The following is a 15,930-nucleotide window of genomic DNA, read 5'->3' on the forward strand; positions in this document are numbered from 1 at the left end:
GAAGTGGCTGGTTGTTGGAATGTAAGCTTGCCTCCTCAGTGTCCATGTGCAGATACAGGGGAGTCCTTATTGATTAAATTCTCACAGATCTCTGGTTGCTGTAGGCCAGTTAACCTGTTAGCACGAGTCCTCCAGATCTCAGTCTCAGAAGCATCTGGGCATAACAGAGGACATGTATGCTGGAGTTGCACTTTGTAACTCCACCTAAACATTTGCCAGGCAAAAGCCTCTCTAAAACCTTGCCCTTGGTACAAGCCCTGCATCTTTTCTGTTTTAAGTAGTATTCAGAAGATCAAGACAGGCGGACAGATGATATAATCACAGAAAGGGTACTTCTCCAGCAAGTGATGATAAAAGTGCTTTGTGTTGTGATAATGCCTGCGTATTGTACAGAAATTTCAGTTCCTTAAATGGAAAGACACCAAATACTTAATTTTCCTCTTGCTTTTATCATGTTTCAACAGATTCAGATATCTGTCTTTGGAAGTGTAAAGCTAACTGGTCTGATGAGTTTGGTTGCTGCATCTTGAACATTTAATTTTTCCTTATGCTCTGGCGTCTGTTATTCTTTAGCACAATCACACTGAATATCAATTAGGAGGCAGGAAGATGATTGTGGAAAACTTGGTGAGGGGGTTGCTATCTTGACTGGAATTTTGGCTATTGTGAATGGGGATGCATGTCTGCTCTGAGTTCTTTCTGAACTTTAGAAATTCTGTAGTATTAAGCTACGTGTGCTGTGCAGCAACACAAGATTTTGAGATCCCTGTGATTTGCATTCCTCTCTCCAAAATCACTGTAAATGGTCTCTTCCATGGACAGGAAGACAAGACAAGTGGTCAGTGCCAAAGTTATTTAGCAGATGGTGCTAGAGTAGTGAGCAACATCATCATCATTTCAAGTGTAAGGCATATAATAGATGTCTACCGGCCTGGCAAATGAGACCCCTGGAGTTACTCGCATGCATCCGTCTCCCATCCTGCGAGATGCTGCCATCTGTCAAGACACCGAGCCAGGCCTCACTTAAATAAAGAAAGAAATCTATTTCCCCCTTCTTCCCAAAGCACTTGCCATCGCCTGGGTTAATACGCTACGTGTGGGCTTATGGGCTTACGTATGTCACACATGTGAGGGAGGAGGAAATATAATACAAATATGAGGAACGCGCCCTTGGGTTCTGTCACTTGGGGCAGACAATGTTAATGCATGGTAAACCTTTTCAGAAAAACATTCAGTATTTAAATGCCATTGAACACCAAACATAAGCAGTAATGGCTCTTGCCATGATTTAACCTCCTCTTTCTCTTTCTTTTGGCAGAGTGTGACAAGCTGCGGCGGGATGGCTACCGGAGCTCGCAGTATTACTCTCAGGGCCCCACCTTCTCCTCATCCTCCAGTGCAATCTGTGGAAGTTACCAGGATGATTATGAAGAAATCGAACAAAAGGTAATGGTGGGGGGGAATGCGCTGGAAAAAATACTTGTGTGGTGCAGTTTAATTGCCTGTCATAACACTGTTCAGGTAAGGCAGGATTTTTAGAGGATCACAAAGATGTTTATTTCTTTGAATTGCAGTGAGAGTAGTTCATCTGACTTTCATGGTGTCTTAAAACTCCCAGTTCTACCCATGCAGTGATACAGAGTTCCCACTGGCTTGTTCAGAGTGTGAAAGAAGGGATTTGGTAATGTTCTGGAGGGAAGACCCCAGCAAGGGGAGCTGCTAAGTGAAAGAAGAGCTATTCTGCAGCCATCAGCATACTTGAATTGTAACTTGGATAGGTGCACACTTTGAATTGCTAATAGAGGTGGTTATTCAGTTAGGTAGAGGCTTTGTCCTAATGCATCACAACTGTTTGGTAAAGGCATCCAGAAAATGAAGATTGTCCACTTAAGTTGGGTTTATTGCCTTTCTTTCAGTTCATGTAATGATTTTCATGCTTGTATCCCCCCATCTCAACTCTTAGAGTCTAGAAATAAATTAAATAAAGAGAAGGAACAGTTGATCACAAGTTTTAAGAAACTTTAAGTTATGAAGCCGTATTGCTTTATACATCAAATTATAGATTCCAATTACAGAACTAGTAAGTTGTGTTATTGTTCTGAAGAAGAAAAGTTCTGCTCCCCTGTCTTTGTCCTGTTGTGCCTGTGGGCTCTGAAGGAAAAGCAGACTGTGGTGTAGTGGTTTAGGATGTTACTGCTGGGGTGTGTGCCTGCCTAAAACTGAAATGCCAGAGCTTCTAGCATTTTCAAGATAGATATTCTAGAATACTTTGCCAAAAACAGCTCTTGCTTTGAGAGTGGGAGGATATCCTTGATTGTAACACAGTTTAATTTCTTTGAATTGATATTAAACCATATGTCCCTCTGGTAGTATGGACCAAATAACTTTTATCAGCAAAATGTGCAGACCCTGAGAATGCACTTTAATGGGTACAGCATTTTGAGTGTTATCCTCCATGGGTTTTAGTCACATAATAAGAGGTGTTGTGGAATATGTAGAGTCTCTTGTCCAGGTGGTGATTGCATTTTATCTGTGTATTGGCAGGGAATGTCGGAGCATCTTGTTTAGCTGTGTGTGGTATGTACTGGCAGTGAGCCGAGAATGTAAAGCACATTCATACTGTGGAATACATTATAATGGTAATTTGCAAAACCTTGCTGAAATCATTGGAATTATGATTTCCAGTGGGGAAAGTATCAGCACCTTGTTTGTTGCTATTAATGTACTGTCCATAAATGCATACATACTGACTTGTCCTGGACAGTGCTGTGCAGTTTATAACCATCTGCATATGTAAAACTACTGTAACACTTAAAAAGTATAAATATGCTTTTCTTTAAACAATTTGCATAAAAGTATATAAGCATGGGTGAGGATTCTTGGAGACTGAGAGCTGTCATCCTTTCTTGGTTAAGGGTTTTTTGAGTGTTAACATAATGTGCTACTAACAATTTCTGTGCATTCTGGAGAAAATTAATGCAACTAAGTGTGCTTTAAATATAGGATAGCGCTTCCATTTCAAATTGGAATAGGTTCCTTTAAATATTGTAGCTGAAAGGATGATTCAGAGCTGTGGAGAATGATAGCTGCCAAACTGACAGTCTTGGCTGTTACTGATTATCTCAGAACCTTAGCTGTAACCCTGCCACTCTTATTTCCAGCTCACAAAGACATAAATTTCTTGTAAATTGTAGCGTTATTCTCTGTTAATACTGTATAACTTTCTTTTGTGGAATTTTTTGACCAGTATCTCTGTTTAATTGGCACTTTTTTTTTAATGCTGTAAATGTTTAATCTTTCTTTAGGAGATTGCTTACTTTCTTTAGAATGTTTAGCACAACAAATTTCTGACCTTGAATTATTATCGTACTGGTAAAGAGCCAAGTAATCCTAATAAGTGTTATGCCTTGAGGGGGTCATATTTCAGCTGTCAGGAGAGTTCTTCGGTAACAGTGTGGAACTGGGGTCACCAAAAATCCTATGATTGGAAATGTGAGCTCCTTATCACTAGATGAAAGGTTTGTTGTCTTTTCAAAACAAAAAAAACCCCAACATTTAAATTCTGTGTATGCAGTATTTAATAATTGAAATTCAAGAACAGCAGAATAATGACGGGTGGATGAATACCTCTTTACTGTTCATAAACTTATTGGTTGATATAATTGCCCACTTGCAGCAAAAAAGAGTGGATGGTATCACAAAGGAAACCAGCTTTCCCTGTTATTTTTTGATCTTCTAAAAATAAAAACCATAGCCAGATATTCTGCTTGTCTGTCTACAATGGAGACAATATGAAACTATTGTTAGGTGTCGATCCACAAGCATTTTCAGGTTTTGTGGAGGTGGATGTCTGTCAGCAGAGGGTAATAGACACACCACCAAGCATGTTGGTTCAGCGTCTTAGAAAATGTCTTTAGATAAGTGATGCGATGCGTTTTGGGGTGGGGACACCCCGGGGATGTCCCCAGAGGGCCCCCTAGGCTGAGAGCTGGCTGGCAGCAGCAGGCAGGCAAGGAGACTCCACACGGCTTCTGGGGATGCTGATCAGATGAAGGTTTATTTGGGATCCCAACCCCGGTAACCGCATGGTTACTGAGGGAAAAGGGGGGAAGGGGGAAGGAGGGGGAGCCGAGGGGAGGGAAGGGGCAAGAGGAGGGGAAGAGGCTGAGAGAGAGGAAGGGCTAAGAGCGAGACTGATGTCATAGCACAGCTTAAGAGGGGAATTGAAGTGGGCGCGGAATCACATTGGGCCAATGGGATTACAGGTACAGGATGGTTCAGGGCAGGACCACAGGCTTAGAATATACCATACATTTTGGAGGGGTGAGACAGAGCATACCATTTAAATAAAATGGAATACAACAGATAAGCAGAACATGTGCTGTTCCAAAGGAAAACCACTAAGGAGAAGCAGGCCCATCTCAATGAGCGAACAAAATTAGAAAACACAGAAAGCTGGAGTCTCTGAGTGGAAGTTGATATAAAAATTAAGTGTTTGGATCTGCCCTTTTAATGTTGATTCTTACAAGTTAGATTGATGGAGCTCAGGCCAAGCTCCAGTGTAGTACTGATCCTAATTGAGTTTGTTGGTGATTAAATGGGTTTACCTGGATTTTACATCTCAATACTGTGGCCAGTCTTCTTTCTTGTATCTTACATGCTGCTGTTGGTGACACAACTTGGGAGTTACTCCTGTCCCTCAGTATTACTCTTTTTTACCGGTGTGAAAGATGTTTTGAAATGTCGCGTTCAAACTCCAGTTCTCCTTATGGTCTGAAATGTATGCATGTGTATATTAACTGTATTTGTCTTTTGTGTGGTTTTTTTCTTATCCTTTTTCTTTCCCTTTTTGCCACTCATTCTCTTTGTTTCTTTTTGTCTCACTCAACAGTCTAGTCTGTTAGACTGCATCTCTCAGTCTTGCATTAGCGCCTGCTGTAACTTGGTTCCCTGGAACAACAAGGTACTTTGCCCACAAGTGGGACCATCCAGCTGCCATATCTGCAGCTTGATGTTACCTGTAGTATTTAGCATATATGCAAACTTATTCTGCTTAGCCTTCAGTCCTTACCTGCTGCTTTTTTCTGCTTAGAAAAAAAAGCAATTAAAGAAAGAAGAGTCCCATGCCAGGTTTGTTTCTTCTGTGTTCCTCTGTACTCCTTTTTGTCTGCAGTACGGTATCCTGTATTTACTTGGTTCACAGAGTTTCTAATTCCCTTTTTCATCTATTAACATTTGTCTCCTTTGAAACCCCTCCCCAAATGGACATTGTGTTTTATTTAATTGGCTGCTTCATTGGTTTTTAATTAGCCAAGGAAAAACTCTACTAATTTGGAGGAATGTGTCCTTCTTGAATGATAAATGTGTACTACTGAGACCCAAGCATGCAGTATTGCATATATTATTTCTTTATTCCATTTATGAAAATGTTTGTGCATCCAAAACTCATGGTGTTTTTCCCTACATCATGTCATTTGGCTATGAACTTTGCTTTGATAATTATGCTTTGGGTGAAGAAATACTTACTTCTCTTATTGGGGGGGAGGGGGTGTGGGATGGGGTGAGAGTATATTTTTGCCACTGTGATCATCTGAACTGTTAGTTATCTCTCCAATATCTGCCTGAAACTGTTGAGTATCTTAAGTGAAAACAAGTGCACTAACTGTATTTATTTGAGGAAGTCTAATGCAAAACTTTACGTGCTTCTAAGAGGAGGTAAAGTTGGGCACTTCAGTTTTGGAGGTGGGAATTGCCAAAAAAGCCCCGAGGTGTATGGTCTGGCAGAGCTGAAGATACCTCTGGGTAGTGGTGTCCTCAGGTGGCCTCCCTGCCCCTCTACTGCAGTTGCATGGCACTGCTCTTGTAAGGAGCACTTGTATTTTATACCATTTACAGGGGTTTGGTTTTTTTTAAATACTGTGCCATTTACTGAACTGAAACAGCTGCTCATAATACATGAAATGCTAAAGCATAAGGAAGTGAGTACAGAAAATTTTGAACAAAGAGGGTAATTCTTCACTCATTACATACTCAGACTGTGCGTGATAAGGGGTAAATTGTGGATGCTGAAAGTTTACATGAGTTTAGAAAGCAACTGGGTACATTCTTGAAGGGCATGGACTCCATGCAATGCTGAGAGAATATTCAGGAAAAAGTATCTGCTCTATGCATCCTCAGATTTAAATTTTACCTTGATACAATTCATTGGCCTTTATCTTAAGGCAGATACTAGATAGGCTTTTAGAGCTCCAAACAGTATCGATCTTCTTGTGGTTTTTATCCCATTACAACAGAGTAGAGGAAGAAGAAAATAATATTTCTGCAATGCTTGTTAAGGTGATAATTTGTTTGATAGTCAGTAATTTCACTAACAAAAAAAATTCTTTCCTTACTGAGACACAATGAAGGTTATGAAGTGAAGAATTTAGTAGGACAGCAGTGCTGGCTAGTGCAACTGGAGATCTGTGTGTAGAAGTAATAAAATGGAATATTCTGTGAAAACTGCGGGAACTAGACTGGTGACCTTGGTCTAGAGGACACCAAATAGAGTCTAATGACTAATTCATCTAAAGTGTAAATTCATGTAAATTTATAATGTGGCAGTGTTCCATGAGACAGTGTGAAACCCCATGGGGTGAACTAGGCATGTGAAGTGCCATTCTCAGTTGGCTAGGTTTGGGTCTTGGGTTTCTTTTCCCTGTTACTGATTGTCTTGATCCCTTGGTGTTGGAAAAATGGCTCTTGAAGCCATCAAACCTAGTAAAACCCTGGAGGCAGGAATAGGATGTTGGCAAATATAATAGACAGCCAAACTCATATGGCTGCTGTCTGCAACACTGATTTTTTTTCATTTTGTTTTTCTGATAAATTATGATTTTAATAGACAGTAGGATAAATGGCATGACTAGAAGTTTGAAGTCTCTTTGCTGAAAAGTAAAATTTGTATGGATTAAGTTCTCCTGGAGGTTTCATCTTTTTTTAGATACTGTAGTATAAACCCCTGTTATATAAAAAGGATTTAAAATAAACAGATTATTTAGGCTGGGAGTGCTGCAAGATACATAGCATAAACCCATTTGTCATCTGGGACCTCTCAAATAGCATGAAAGTGCTGAGATAGTGAAACTCTTTTGTTGTATCTCAGCAGCTGAGTTGGCTGGGGGACAATATGTCAACAAGGCGTCGGAGAGGCTCCAGCTTACTGAGCCATATAGCTTGTCTATAGGATATTTATAGGCCATTTTTCTCCTGGATTCTTATTTTAACTCCCATTTGAACATTCATGCTTTCCCCCCCAGTGCATGTTTGTGGAAACGCTGCAAGGTCCAAGGCTTCTGCTTTCACATCCCGCCTTTACTCCTTATCATGTCCATGAAAAAGAACGAATTCCAACAAATTTCCCTGTGGAGATGAGTGTAACAAACCATTCCAGGGATTTGGGCATTTAAGACTAGCAGTAAAGTTATCATGACTCAGAGATGCTTTAAAAATGGGACAAGTTATGAACATGGAGTTTATGATCAGCTATGCCTTGTTCTACTTCCAGTGTAACAGATCTGACTGGAGAAGAAGAGCATTCCTGTCACACAGGAGCAATTCACTGCGTCTTCCAGCGAGCTTCAGTGCTGTAAATCTGGGAATGTTTACTAAAAATATGTAAATCTCATTTTCATCCTGATTAAAAGATGAATAATTTCTGTCTGAAGAAGGCTAAAAGATGAGTTGCTGCCTTCCTCTATGTGTAATAAAGCTGTGTACAGCTTTGTCGTGCATATACCATTGTCTCTGAGAGTGCTTTGGAAGAAAGGATGTACGTTGAGACAGTCATGTTTCTTCAGGATCTATGGAAAATGTACCTACAGTTGGAATGTGAACACTTATTCCTACACCCAAGACCACTTCCATCTCTTCTGCTGAAATATTTTGTAGAAGTGTGTATGTGTGTCCTGTGGCAGGAGGTTGTTCTCACTGACTGCTTTGAGCTCAACTGCACCGTTGGGTTTTCAGTTGCTTCTCATTGGTTACATGCTGATATAACCTGACATATTTCTGTCTTGCTCCATCTGTCCCAAATTTTCTCAGCTTCTAATTCTACGAAATTTCTGATTGATGTTTCACGTTCTTTGAATAATTAGGATTCCCTTGTAGCATACACTTCACTTCTTCAGTTTTTCTGTTCGTGTACTATGACAAAAAACCTGTTCTGCTTGGCTTGAGTAATTTCTTTGAAAAGGAAGGATGGCTTTGTAACCAGTATCTCTGCCACTTAATGTACTGGAGTAGCCCTTAGAGACTGCTGCGTGACAGCTGAGACCTGCACTGAAGTGCAGTCTGAAGGTGACACATACTGATGCTGACGGTATCAAGCAAGCAGTGTATTTGAAGGTCACTGGTGCTCATCCTCACCCCAGACAAACTGCAAAATTATGCTTGAGGTATCTCCCTTGGTCTCCCTGATTCAGGGGGAAAAAAGCTCATAGTAGAACAGGGAAAGTAATATTTCTTTGTCTCAACCTTACTTATTCCTTAAAGTGCATGTACACATGCCTGCTGTGACAGATGGGCTATCATCCCCCTGCCATGTTCCTTACAAACCCTTTCTCTTTCTCAATCACTTTTTAAATCTAACTGGGGAAAGCATGGCCTGAAGGCAGCTTTCCCTTCTTCAATGGCATTCCTGTCCTAGATTTCTTAAATTAATGAAGGTGTTTGTGAATTTGGGTAATTTGAGGTGGAAAAGTCCTTGTGTTTGTAAGTACATATATATGTGCCCACACTGTATATGTATGTAAATGGTGCATGGACACACTCTCAAAAAAAGATGAGCACATCATATTGTTACTTGGGTTTAGGGCCTTTCAGAAATAGCAGAGGCCTGAAAAAATACTGGTGTCCTCCAAGAAGGTTGTATTGATAGAAGTGCCAGGGCTTTTACTGGGCTGAGCCCTTACCTACATAGCAGTATCTGTCCCTTCCACTGCCTCTGTAGGAAAAAAAATCATGGCTGTCGGAAATTGATTAGTTCCTTGAAGAAAAGCTCCCATGTTTTGAAGTGTGGTTCCAAACCACAGAATAATAGTTTAATTGCCTGAAATGTTTTTTTAGTGTTGTTTGAAGAGGTTTTACTTTTTGCCTGGAAGTTGCTTTTATTTTTTATTTTCTATTTACTAAAATGTTGGACTGTGTCCTAAAGAATATAGAGTCAAAGCATAACAGAATAAATAAATGGTTATTTATTTATAAACAGGGAGAACTCCTCATAGTAACAGGAAGAAAATTAAAATCAGAAATGATAAACAGAGGTTGCAGCACAGTGTTTGGGCATGTCTTTTGTATAGCACTCAGCTTCAAGAGAGAGCAGATCACTTAGACTGAACACCCACAATAATTAAAAATGCATCTGTTATAAATAGCTGTGATGTTTCCTTCCATGCCTGTGCAGCAGTGAGGGGGGAAGAGGCAATGGCTCACTACTGACAACCCTGTTCTGAGTAGTATTTGACTTCCCTAAGGGAGGGGGTAATACAGAAAAGAGGGGTGTAATCTGACCTGGTGGTAGGGAGGAAGGTCCCAAAGCAAACTCCTGAAGCAGAGGAGTCGACAGGTGGCAGAGAAATCTCTGCTAGTGCTGCAAATGCTATGCATCTCCTCTTCCATGTTTTCTTTTTTGCTTTGTTTGGGGGCAGAAGGAGACTGTGGTTGGTTTTCCTCCAGGTTTTCCTTCCTCTCCTGTTTCTGGGATTCCCTGGAGTGCCTTGCTGCTTCTCTCAGGTTCACTTGGGTTTGTGACCACCTGCCAGAAGTCCCAGTGATGGACAAGTACTGTCCAATCAGTAAAAAGCTGCTCTATGGCTTTCTCTGCCATTACTGGCATGCAGACAAAGACCTTGTAATGAAAACAGATTTGCTCCCCAAAAAGAAGTGGTTTTTTTGGCTTACAGCTTTGGTGGAGGGATTTGCACAAGCTGCTGCGACCTGTTTTTCTTGTGCTGAAAGATTTTTGTTTTATTGGTTGGGTTTTGGTTTAGTTTGGTTTTTTTTTTTCCTTAAATAAAACACTTCATGGAATTGAATGCAGCTCAAAGTGCCACTTTGAGAAGAACTGACTTTTAAAATTACTGCTCTGTGGTTACTAATAATATTAAGTGCTTTACCCCTGGAAAATGAGTAACCCCTTGAACTGTGGCATGAGTTTCTCCAAGACCAAAGCAAAATTACTTGCTTACCTCACTGATCCATGGCTGATGATTCTGTGGAGTGTGCTGATTGGTTCTTTTACTGAGCTCTACTAAGATCTGTCTTTTGATAACAGGATTCTTGCTGAGACCATACACATTCATACAACCTATTGCAGCTGGAACAAAGCAGTGCTCAAATCTCATCTTCTAATAGCGCATGGGGAAGTGAGAGGGGAAGGGAAGGCAAACCTTGGTGCAGGGAGAGAGGGGTTAATCGCTGCAGTGTCAGTGTGTAAGATGTAATGAGTTACTGTGCTTTGCTATGCGCAACACCACTCCTTTCTCTTTCGTTGGTGTATATTCATTAGACTAATCAAATGTCTTGAAAAAATACAAACTAGATGTTTTATTGTGCATTTTTGGAGTATTTTTAAAACTGTTCTTTATGTAGGTCAAAGTGTGATATTTGTGAGGGTGTGTTTTGCTCCACAAGCAGTCAATGCTGACTACAGCAGCCACATCTTAGTAATACCATAGTCCTACCTATTTTTTTAGTAGTAAACTCACACTGTTGTATGTATTTCTGTTTGTAGTGTCCTGTCTCTCCCTCTGAAGAAGAAAAGCTTATTACCATCAAAAGGCCTAAAAGTCCAGCTACAAATGAGTTATCAGATATCAACACCCAAACCAACTGGACGAAGTCTCTCCCGCTGCCAACGCCAGAAGAGAAAATGCGACAACAAGCACAAGCCGTCCAAACAGATGTGGTTCCTATTAATGTGACTGGTAGGCTTTTAATTTCAGTAATTGCATTACACTGATGAGGGAGGGCAGAGATGAAAGGGGATCCATACAGTTGGCTAGTCTTCGGACACTCATTTATTCAATGCAAGAATTTTAAATTACTTACCACACCTTTCTGTGAAATCCGTTTTGCACTTAATAGTCTAAATCTGAACTTAATTAGAAAATATCAAAATACCTTAATATTGTTATTAATGGAGATAGTTAAAATATGTGGGCTTGAAAGAAGTGCAAGAAGAGGGCTGATAAATAGCAGTGTTTTGCTGTGGACTACACTGAGGATATGTAATTGAAAATCATGTTTTATCCAATGTTGATGCTATTTTAAGATTTTCTTCTCGGAATTTTATTTAAGGAAGGTTGTCAGGAACTTCTGTGTTCCAAAGACTAAATGTTACAAAAATCAAGAAAAAAAGCTCTAGGGTCTAATTTTTATCAGCAACGAAAGTTTTAGGTGTCAAGGAGAGCAGGGTTAAAACAGCAAAAGTTAATGATGCTACATCTTTGAGTAATACTCTAGGTAATACACTCCACTTACATAACCATAGTTCACATCTTCTTGTTATGAACTGTGTATTAACTCTTAATTTTGAAAATGCTCTTTGATTTGATTTGGCAGTTGCAGAACTCTCACTCTGTGGAAGTTAAATTACATTAAAGCCTAATGCTTCTTTGTGTGTAAACAGTTTAATAACCCCTTTTTTTCTGCACAGTATCAAAATTGTCTCTTATTAGTTAATTCAAATAACTAACTGCTTGCCTGCCAAAGCCAGAATGATATTCAATATCCAATTTATTTCAAATGCCATATGGCGTGCTCTGACTCCATGCTTACTCTGACAATCAGTAGCTTGCAATGTTTGGTTTTGTTTTGAAAGTAAATTAGGTTCTCTCTCCCTTCATGACTACCAGGGCTTTTTTCATCTGTATTTTTATAAACTAGTATTTTAATTAGTATTATTTAATAATATTTAAATGTTCTAGTAGTATAGGATTAGGATAGCTGTTTCAAACATCAGCAAGCTCTGAGAAATAACAAGAAATTATTCCTTAAATAGCAGCAAGTATTTGAACTAAACAGATGAAGACAACAAGAAATCATGAATACCCCACCTCTGGAAGACTAATAGAAGCAAAATACATGCAGTGCTGAAATGTTACTAGGCAAGTTGGTATTATGTAGGGAATTTAGGGTACAGATGCAGAAGGCCAAGTTACGGGAACAACAGATAATCTGACATAATCAATAAGCTTGAGTAGGGCTTAGATACTGTGACAGCAGGAACACATTATACTTAGAGAAACAGTAATCTGTTGTTTGATTTAATGATCCTGCATACTGCAAAAGATATGGGAGAAGTAAACAGATTAAAAGAAAAATGAGGTAAGGGGATCAAATAACTCATAGAATTAATTCAGCATCATGTGGAACATTACCTTGTTTGGATAAATTACGCTTGCGACTTCAACATGCATAATTTGATTGGCATAGCAAAGCTTCTGTCCTCTGAATTGTTTAGCCAGGACTCAGAAAACTCAGTAGTTCTCAACTTTTGTGATAGAAATGGTGCACATACATATTATATCTCACTTTTCTGGAGTGTGTGATTGAGCACTTACTCCCTTTTATACATGGTAACTGGAAGAGGTAGAAAGGGAGGGCGTTAAAGGAAGACTGCTCTTGCACCATGTGATCGTGATCTCCAGGATCCACCATTCCCCTTCCCTTGAAATAGTTGTATTGCTACTGTGAAACAAGGCAAGCTTGTGAGGCACACACAACATACAGAAAAAGCTGCTGTCCTTGTTCCTTTTAAAAAGTCACAATCTGCTCCACTCCTCTTCTCTCCCACTCACTGAGTAATTTTGTTTTGTGAAGTTCCTTATGTTACTGCACGAGGCAGGAAAAAAACTGACAAGAAATCCGGTGCCATTTGTTCAACATAACACAGAACAAACCATTGAGGATTTTTGTTTTGATTTGGCTTTTTCCTTCACACACTCTTTTTCTTACTCTCCCAGAAGAGAGGTCAAAAAACTTCCGTTTTATTACTCCTGGCATGAAATAAAAGGTTAACCTCTGAAGAGGCTGCTGGCAATTGATAATGTTTTCAGCAGTGCATTAGTGGTGATTCTGCTACAAAGTCCTCTCACGTGGCTGTGCAATAAATGCTCCATGAGTTCAGCTTTCAGGGCTCTTTGGTGAACAGATTGCAACTAATACAGTAGTCATAAAAATCTGTTGGATAGCCTGAAGGTGCAGGGGCATTGCATTAGGCTTACAAGCTGCTGACTAGACATCCAGATTTGGAAGCAGTTTCGGTCTCGGAGTGCCTGGGCTGAGCTTTATTCTGGAAGGGGTTGGACTGAATTTTTCCATGGTGGCCAGTCTTTACATTTACATATCCTGTGGGTTAAAAGATATATATATATATATATATATATATATAATGGTGTTTGTTCTCATGGGCTTTCCAGAACTAACTTTCTTTCCAGATGGAGGAGTCTGGTAATGGTGGAGGTGATCAGTGCCAGGCTGGATCCTGCAAATATTTAAGCATTTGCTTGAGTCCAGCTTGACTGACTTCAGTGAGATTTAAATGCATACTTAAATATTTTCTGTGAATCCATGGAAACTGAGTGTACTGCATGAGACACAAGTGAATAAAGTATATAAGGAATAACTAGACGATTCATTATAAACCTGTAAGAGAAGGTCTTAAATCTGTAAAATGTACTTACCATTGACACTGATATTTTATAAATGAAAAAGATGACAGTGAAGAAAGAAAAAAAGACTGAGACATTCTGATTTTGCTTTTTGGATTTCACTGAAGTTACTATTTTGAAATTCTACAGATTTGTATAGTGGCCTTTGTGTATCAAAAGCTATTAAATATGGATTGGTTGAGTTAGCTTTTAGGTAGCTCATTTGGAACAAGTTACTGTGGATCATGTGACACAGTAATATTTCTCCATGGCCATCCTGTTTGTGCTGTCTGAGGCTTCATGTAAAAGACTCTCTCCCTGTCTGCACCCTCTGCTTACCACTTACGTTTTATTCCAGGGCTTTATTCAAAGCTACATTACAATTTTCTTGTAACACATCATCTCAGGCATGATTGTCGGCCTTTGAGTGATAAGATATGTTCAGAGACGCAAAACTTTCTCCTTCAAATCCATTGGATTTGTATAATGTGGTTAGAATTATTTTTATCATCCTGCAGGACAGGATAACCTAATGTCCTGACTTTTGCCCCATATGGGTCCTAACATCCTAATAGTGGTGCTGCCCGAGACAATGGATAGTCTGTCTCAATATTTCAAGACTTCTACTAAGCCAGTGGGATCCATAGCTCTCAGTTTTACAGTTTACATGGGCTTCCCTTCCTCCCTTAATCTGACTTCAGTCAATCCAAAAGTTGGGTGAAACTGGCATTTTGTAACTGCAAGGATTCCACTCAGCAAAAGTGCAGCCTGTGGTCAAAGCTCCGGTCAAACAGAGTCAGAGTCTTTATATTTACAACATGGTAAATGAAAATGCTGCATTTTTTTTTCTTGCATTTTCACAAATCCACATGCTATACTTCAATATATGACTGTGTCCTTGACTGTTATAGAGGTAATGAGGTTTTCTATGCTACTCGCACGACACACATCGTACTGATGTGCAGTCAGCCGGGGTAATTTTTATGATGTATTAGTTACCATGCATTAATCACTTTTTAGAGGTAAATAATTTGGTCATCAATTTTCAAAAAAAGTATAAAATGGAAAAAAACACATACAATCTATATCAAGGTTTTCATGCCTTTTAAGTTTTAAATGGATCATCTAAAGGACATTGAGCAGTGCTTTAAAGCTACAGAGGGTAGCTGTTAAAGTTTTAGAAGTGGCAGAGAATTAGCTCATGATCTATAGTGCAATCTTTATCTTCCTGCTAATGAAATGGCCAAATTACAAACCTCTAAACAAAAGTGAATTTCTAAAGAAAAGCTGCTTTATGATAGTGGTGCTTCTGGGTCCCATTATGATACAGCACATGGTCATCATAAGGCTTTGTCTGGCAAAGTGCCCTTACACTTTTTTTTAGCTCTTGGCATTGTATATTTTTACAATCATCTGTAAAGTTTCAATTTTAAGCAGCTTTCACTCTGAAATATTTATGAGTCCACGAGATCAGTTTGATCTCTGTGTGCTCCATAGTTCTTATTTGTATTCGTGTTAAAAGATCAACACCAGAAATGCAGCACACTTGACAGGTTCAGAGGAACTTGGAATGAAAAAAAGGGCCTCACGCGAATTAATGATGGAGCTGTACAAAGGCATCGTAATAGCTGTTGCCAATAGCAATGTCTGTTCCTGCATAAACCATTGTGATCTTCCATTTTCATGAGCAGATTTGCTTTTTCTGCAGGTCATTACTTAAAAATAAATTAACAAAACCACAGAAAAAGCTATGAAGGGCTAAATAGAAGCAAGGATTCTCTTTGCTTGTGGAATTAGAGCTGCTCTCACCAAATATGAATTGGGCTCAGGAAGTCAAAATTCCGTTTAAAACATGCAATATTGTGTAATGGATATTTGTGCCTAAAGCCTTACTGTGACAGTGTGCTGTATCTTCCTTCAGTGTAAACCTTCATTGTAGGACCAAGCTAACACCATTTATTAATGCCTTTTTTTCCATTTCTACAACAAAACTAGTGGAAGAAAGTGCATGATGTCAGTGTGCTTGGAAGTAATGTTGCTTTGCTTGTTCTACCATGTATTAGGGGAGAATTTCGACCGCCAAGCCAGCATTCGGCGGTCTCTAATTTACACAGACACGGTGGTAAGACGGCCGAAGAAAGTCAAAAGGAGAAAGACTATTACAGGAATCCCTGACAACATACAAAAGGAGCTAGGTATGGCTCATCAGAACTGTATTCCATCCATTGTTCATTGTCAC

General features: G+C 39.5%; 1 protein-coding gene across 1 annotated transcript in view; it reads left to right on the top strand.

The window, feature by feature from the left end:
- Positions 1 to 15,930, top strand: part of NHSL1 (NHS like 1) — a 177,048-nt gene that overhangs the window by 141,750 nt on the left and 19,368 nt on the right. Inside the window, exons 3-4 of the mRNA XM_041470099.1 lie at positions 1,319 to 1,446; positions 10,772 to 10,964. Coding sequence (XP_041326033.1) covers positions 1,319 to 1,446; positions 10,772 to 10,964 — 321 coding nt within the window. The remainder of the gene's footprint in view (positions 1 to 1,318; positions 1,447 to 10,771; positions 10,965 to 15,930) is intronic.

This window comes from Pyrgilauda ruficollis, unplaced genomic scaffold (assembly GCF_017590135.1).
Source record: "Pyrgilauda ruficollis isolate IOZ18807 unplaced genomic scaffold, ASM1759013v1 scaffold24, whole genome shotgun sequence".
In the NCBI taxonomy this organism is placed as follows: Eukaryota; Metazoa; Chordata; class Aves; order Passeriformes; family Passeridae; genus Pyrgilauda; species Pyrgilauda ruficollis.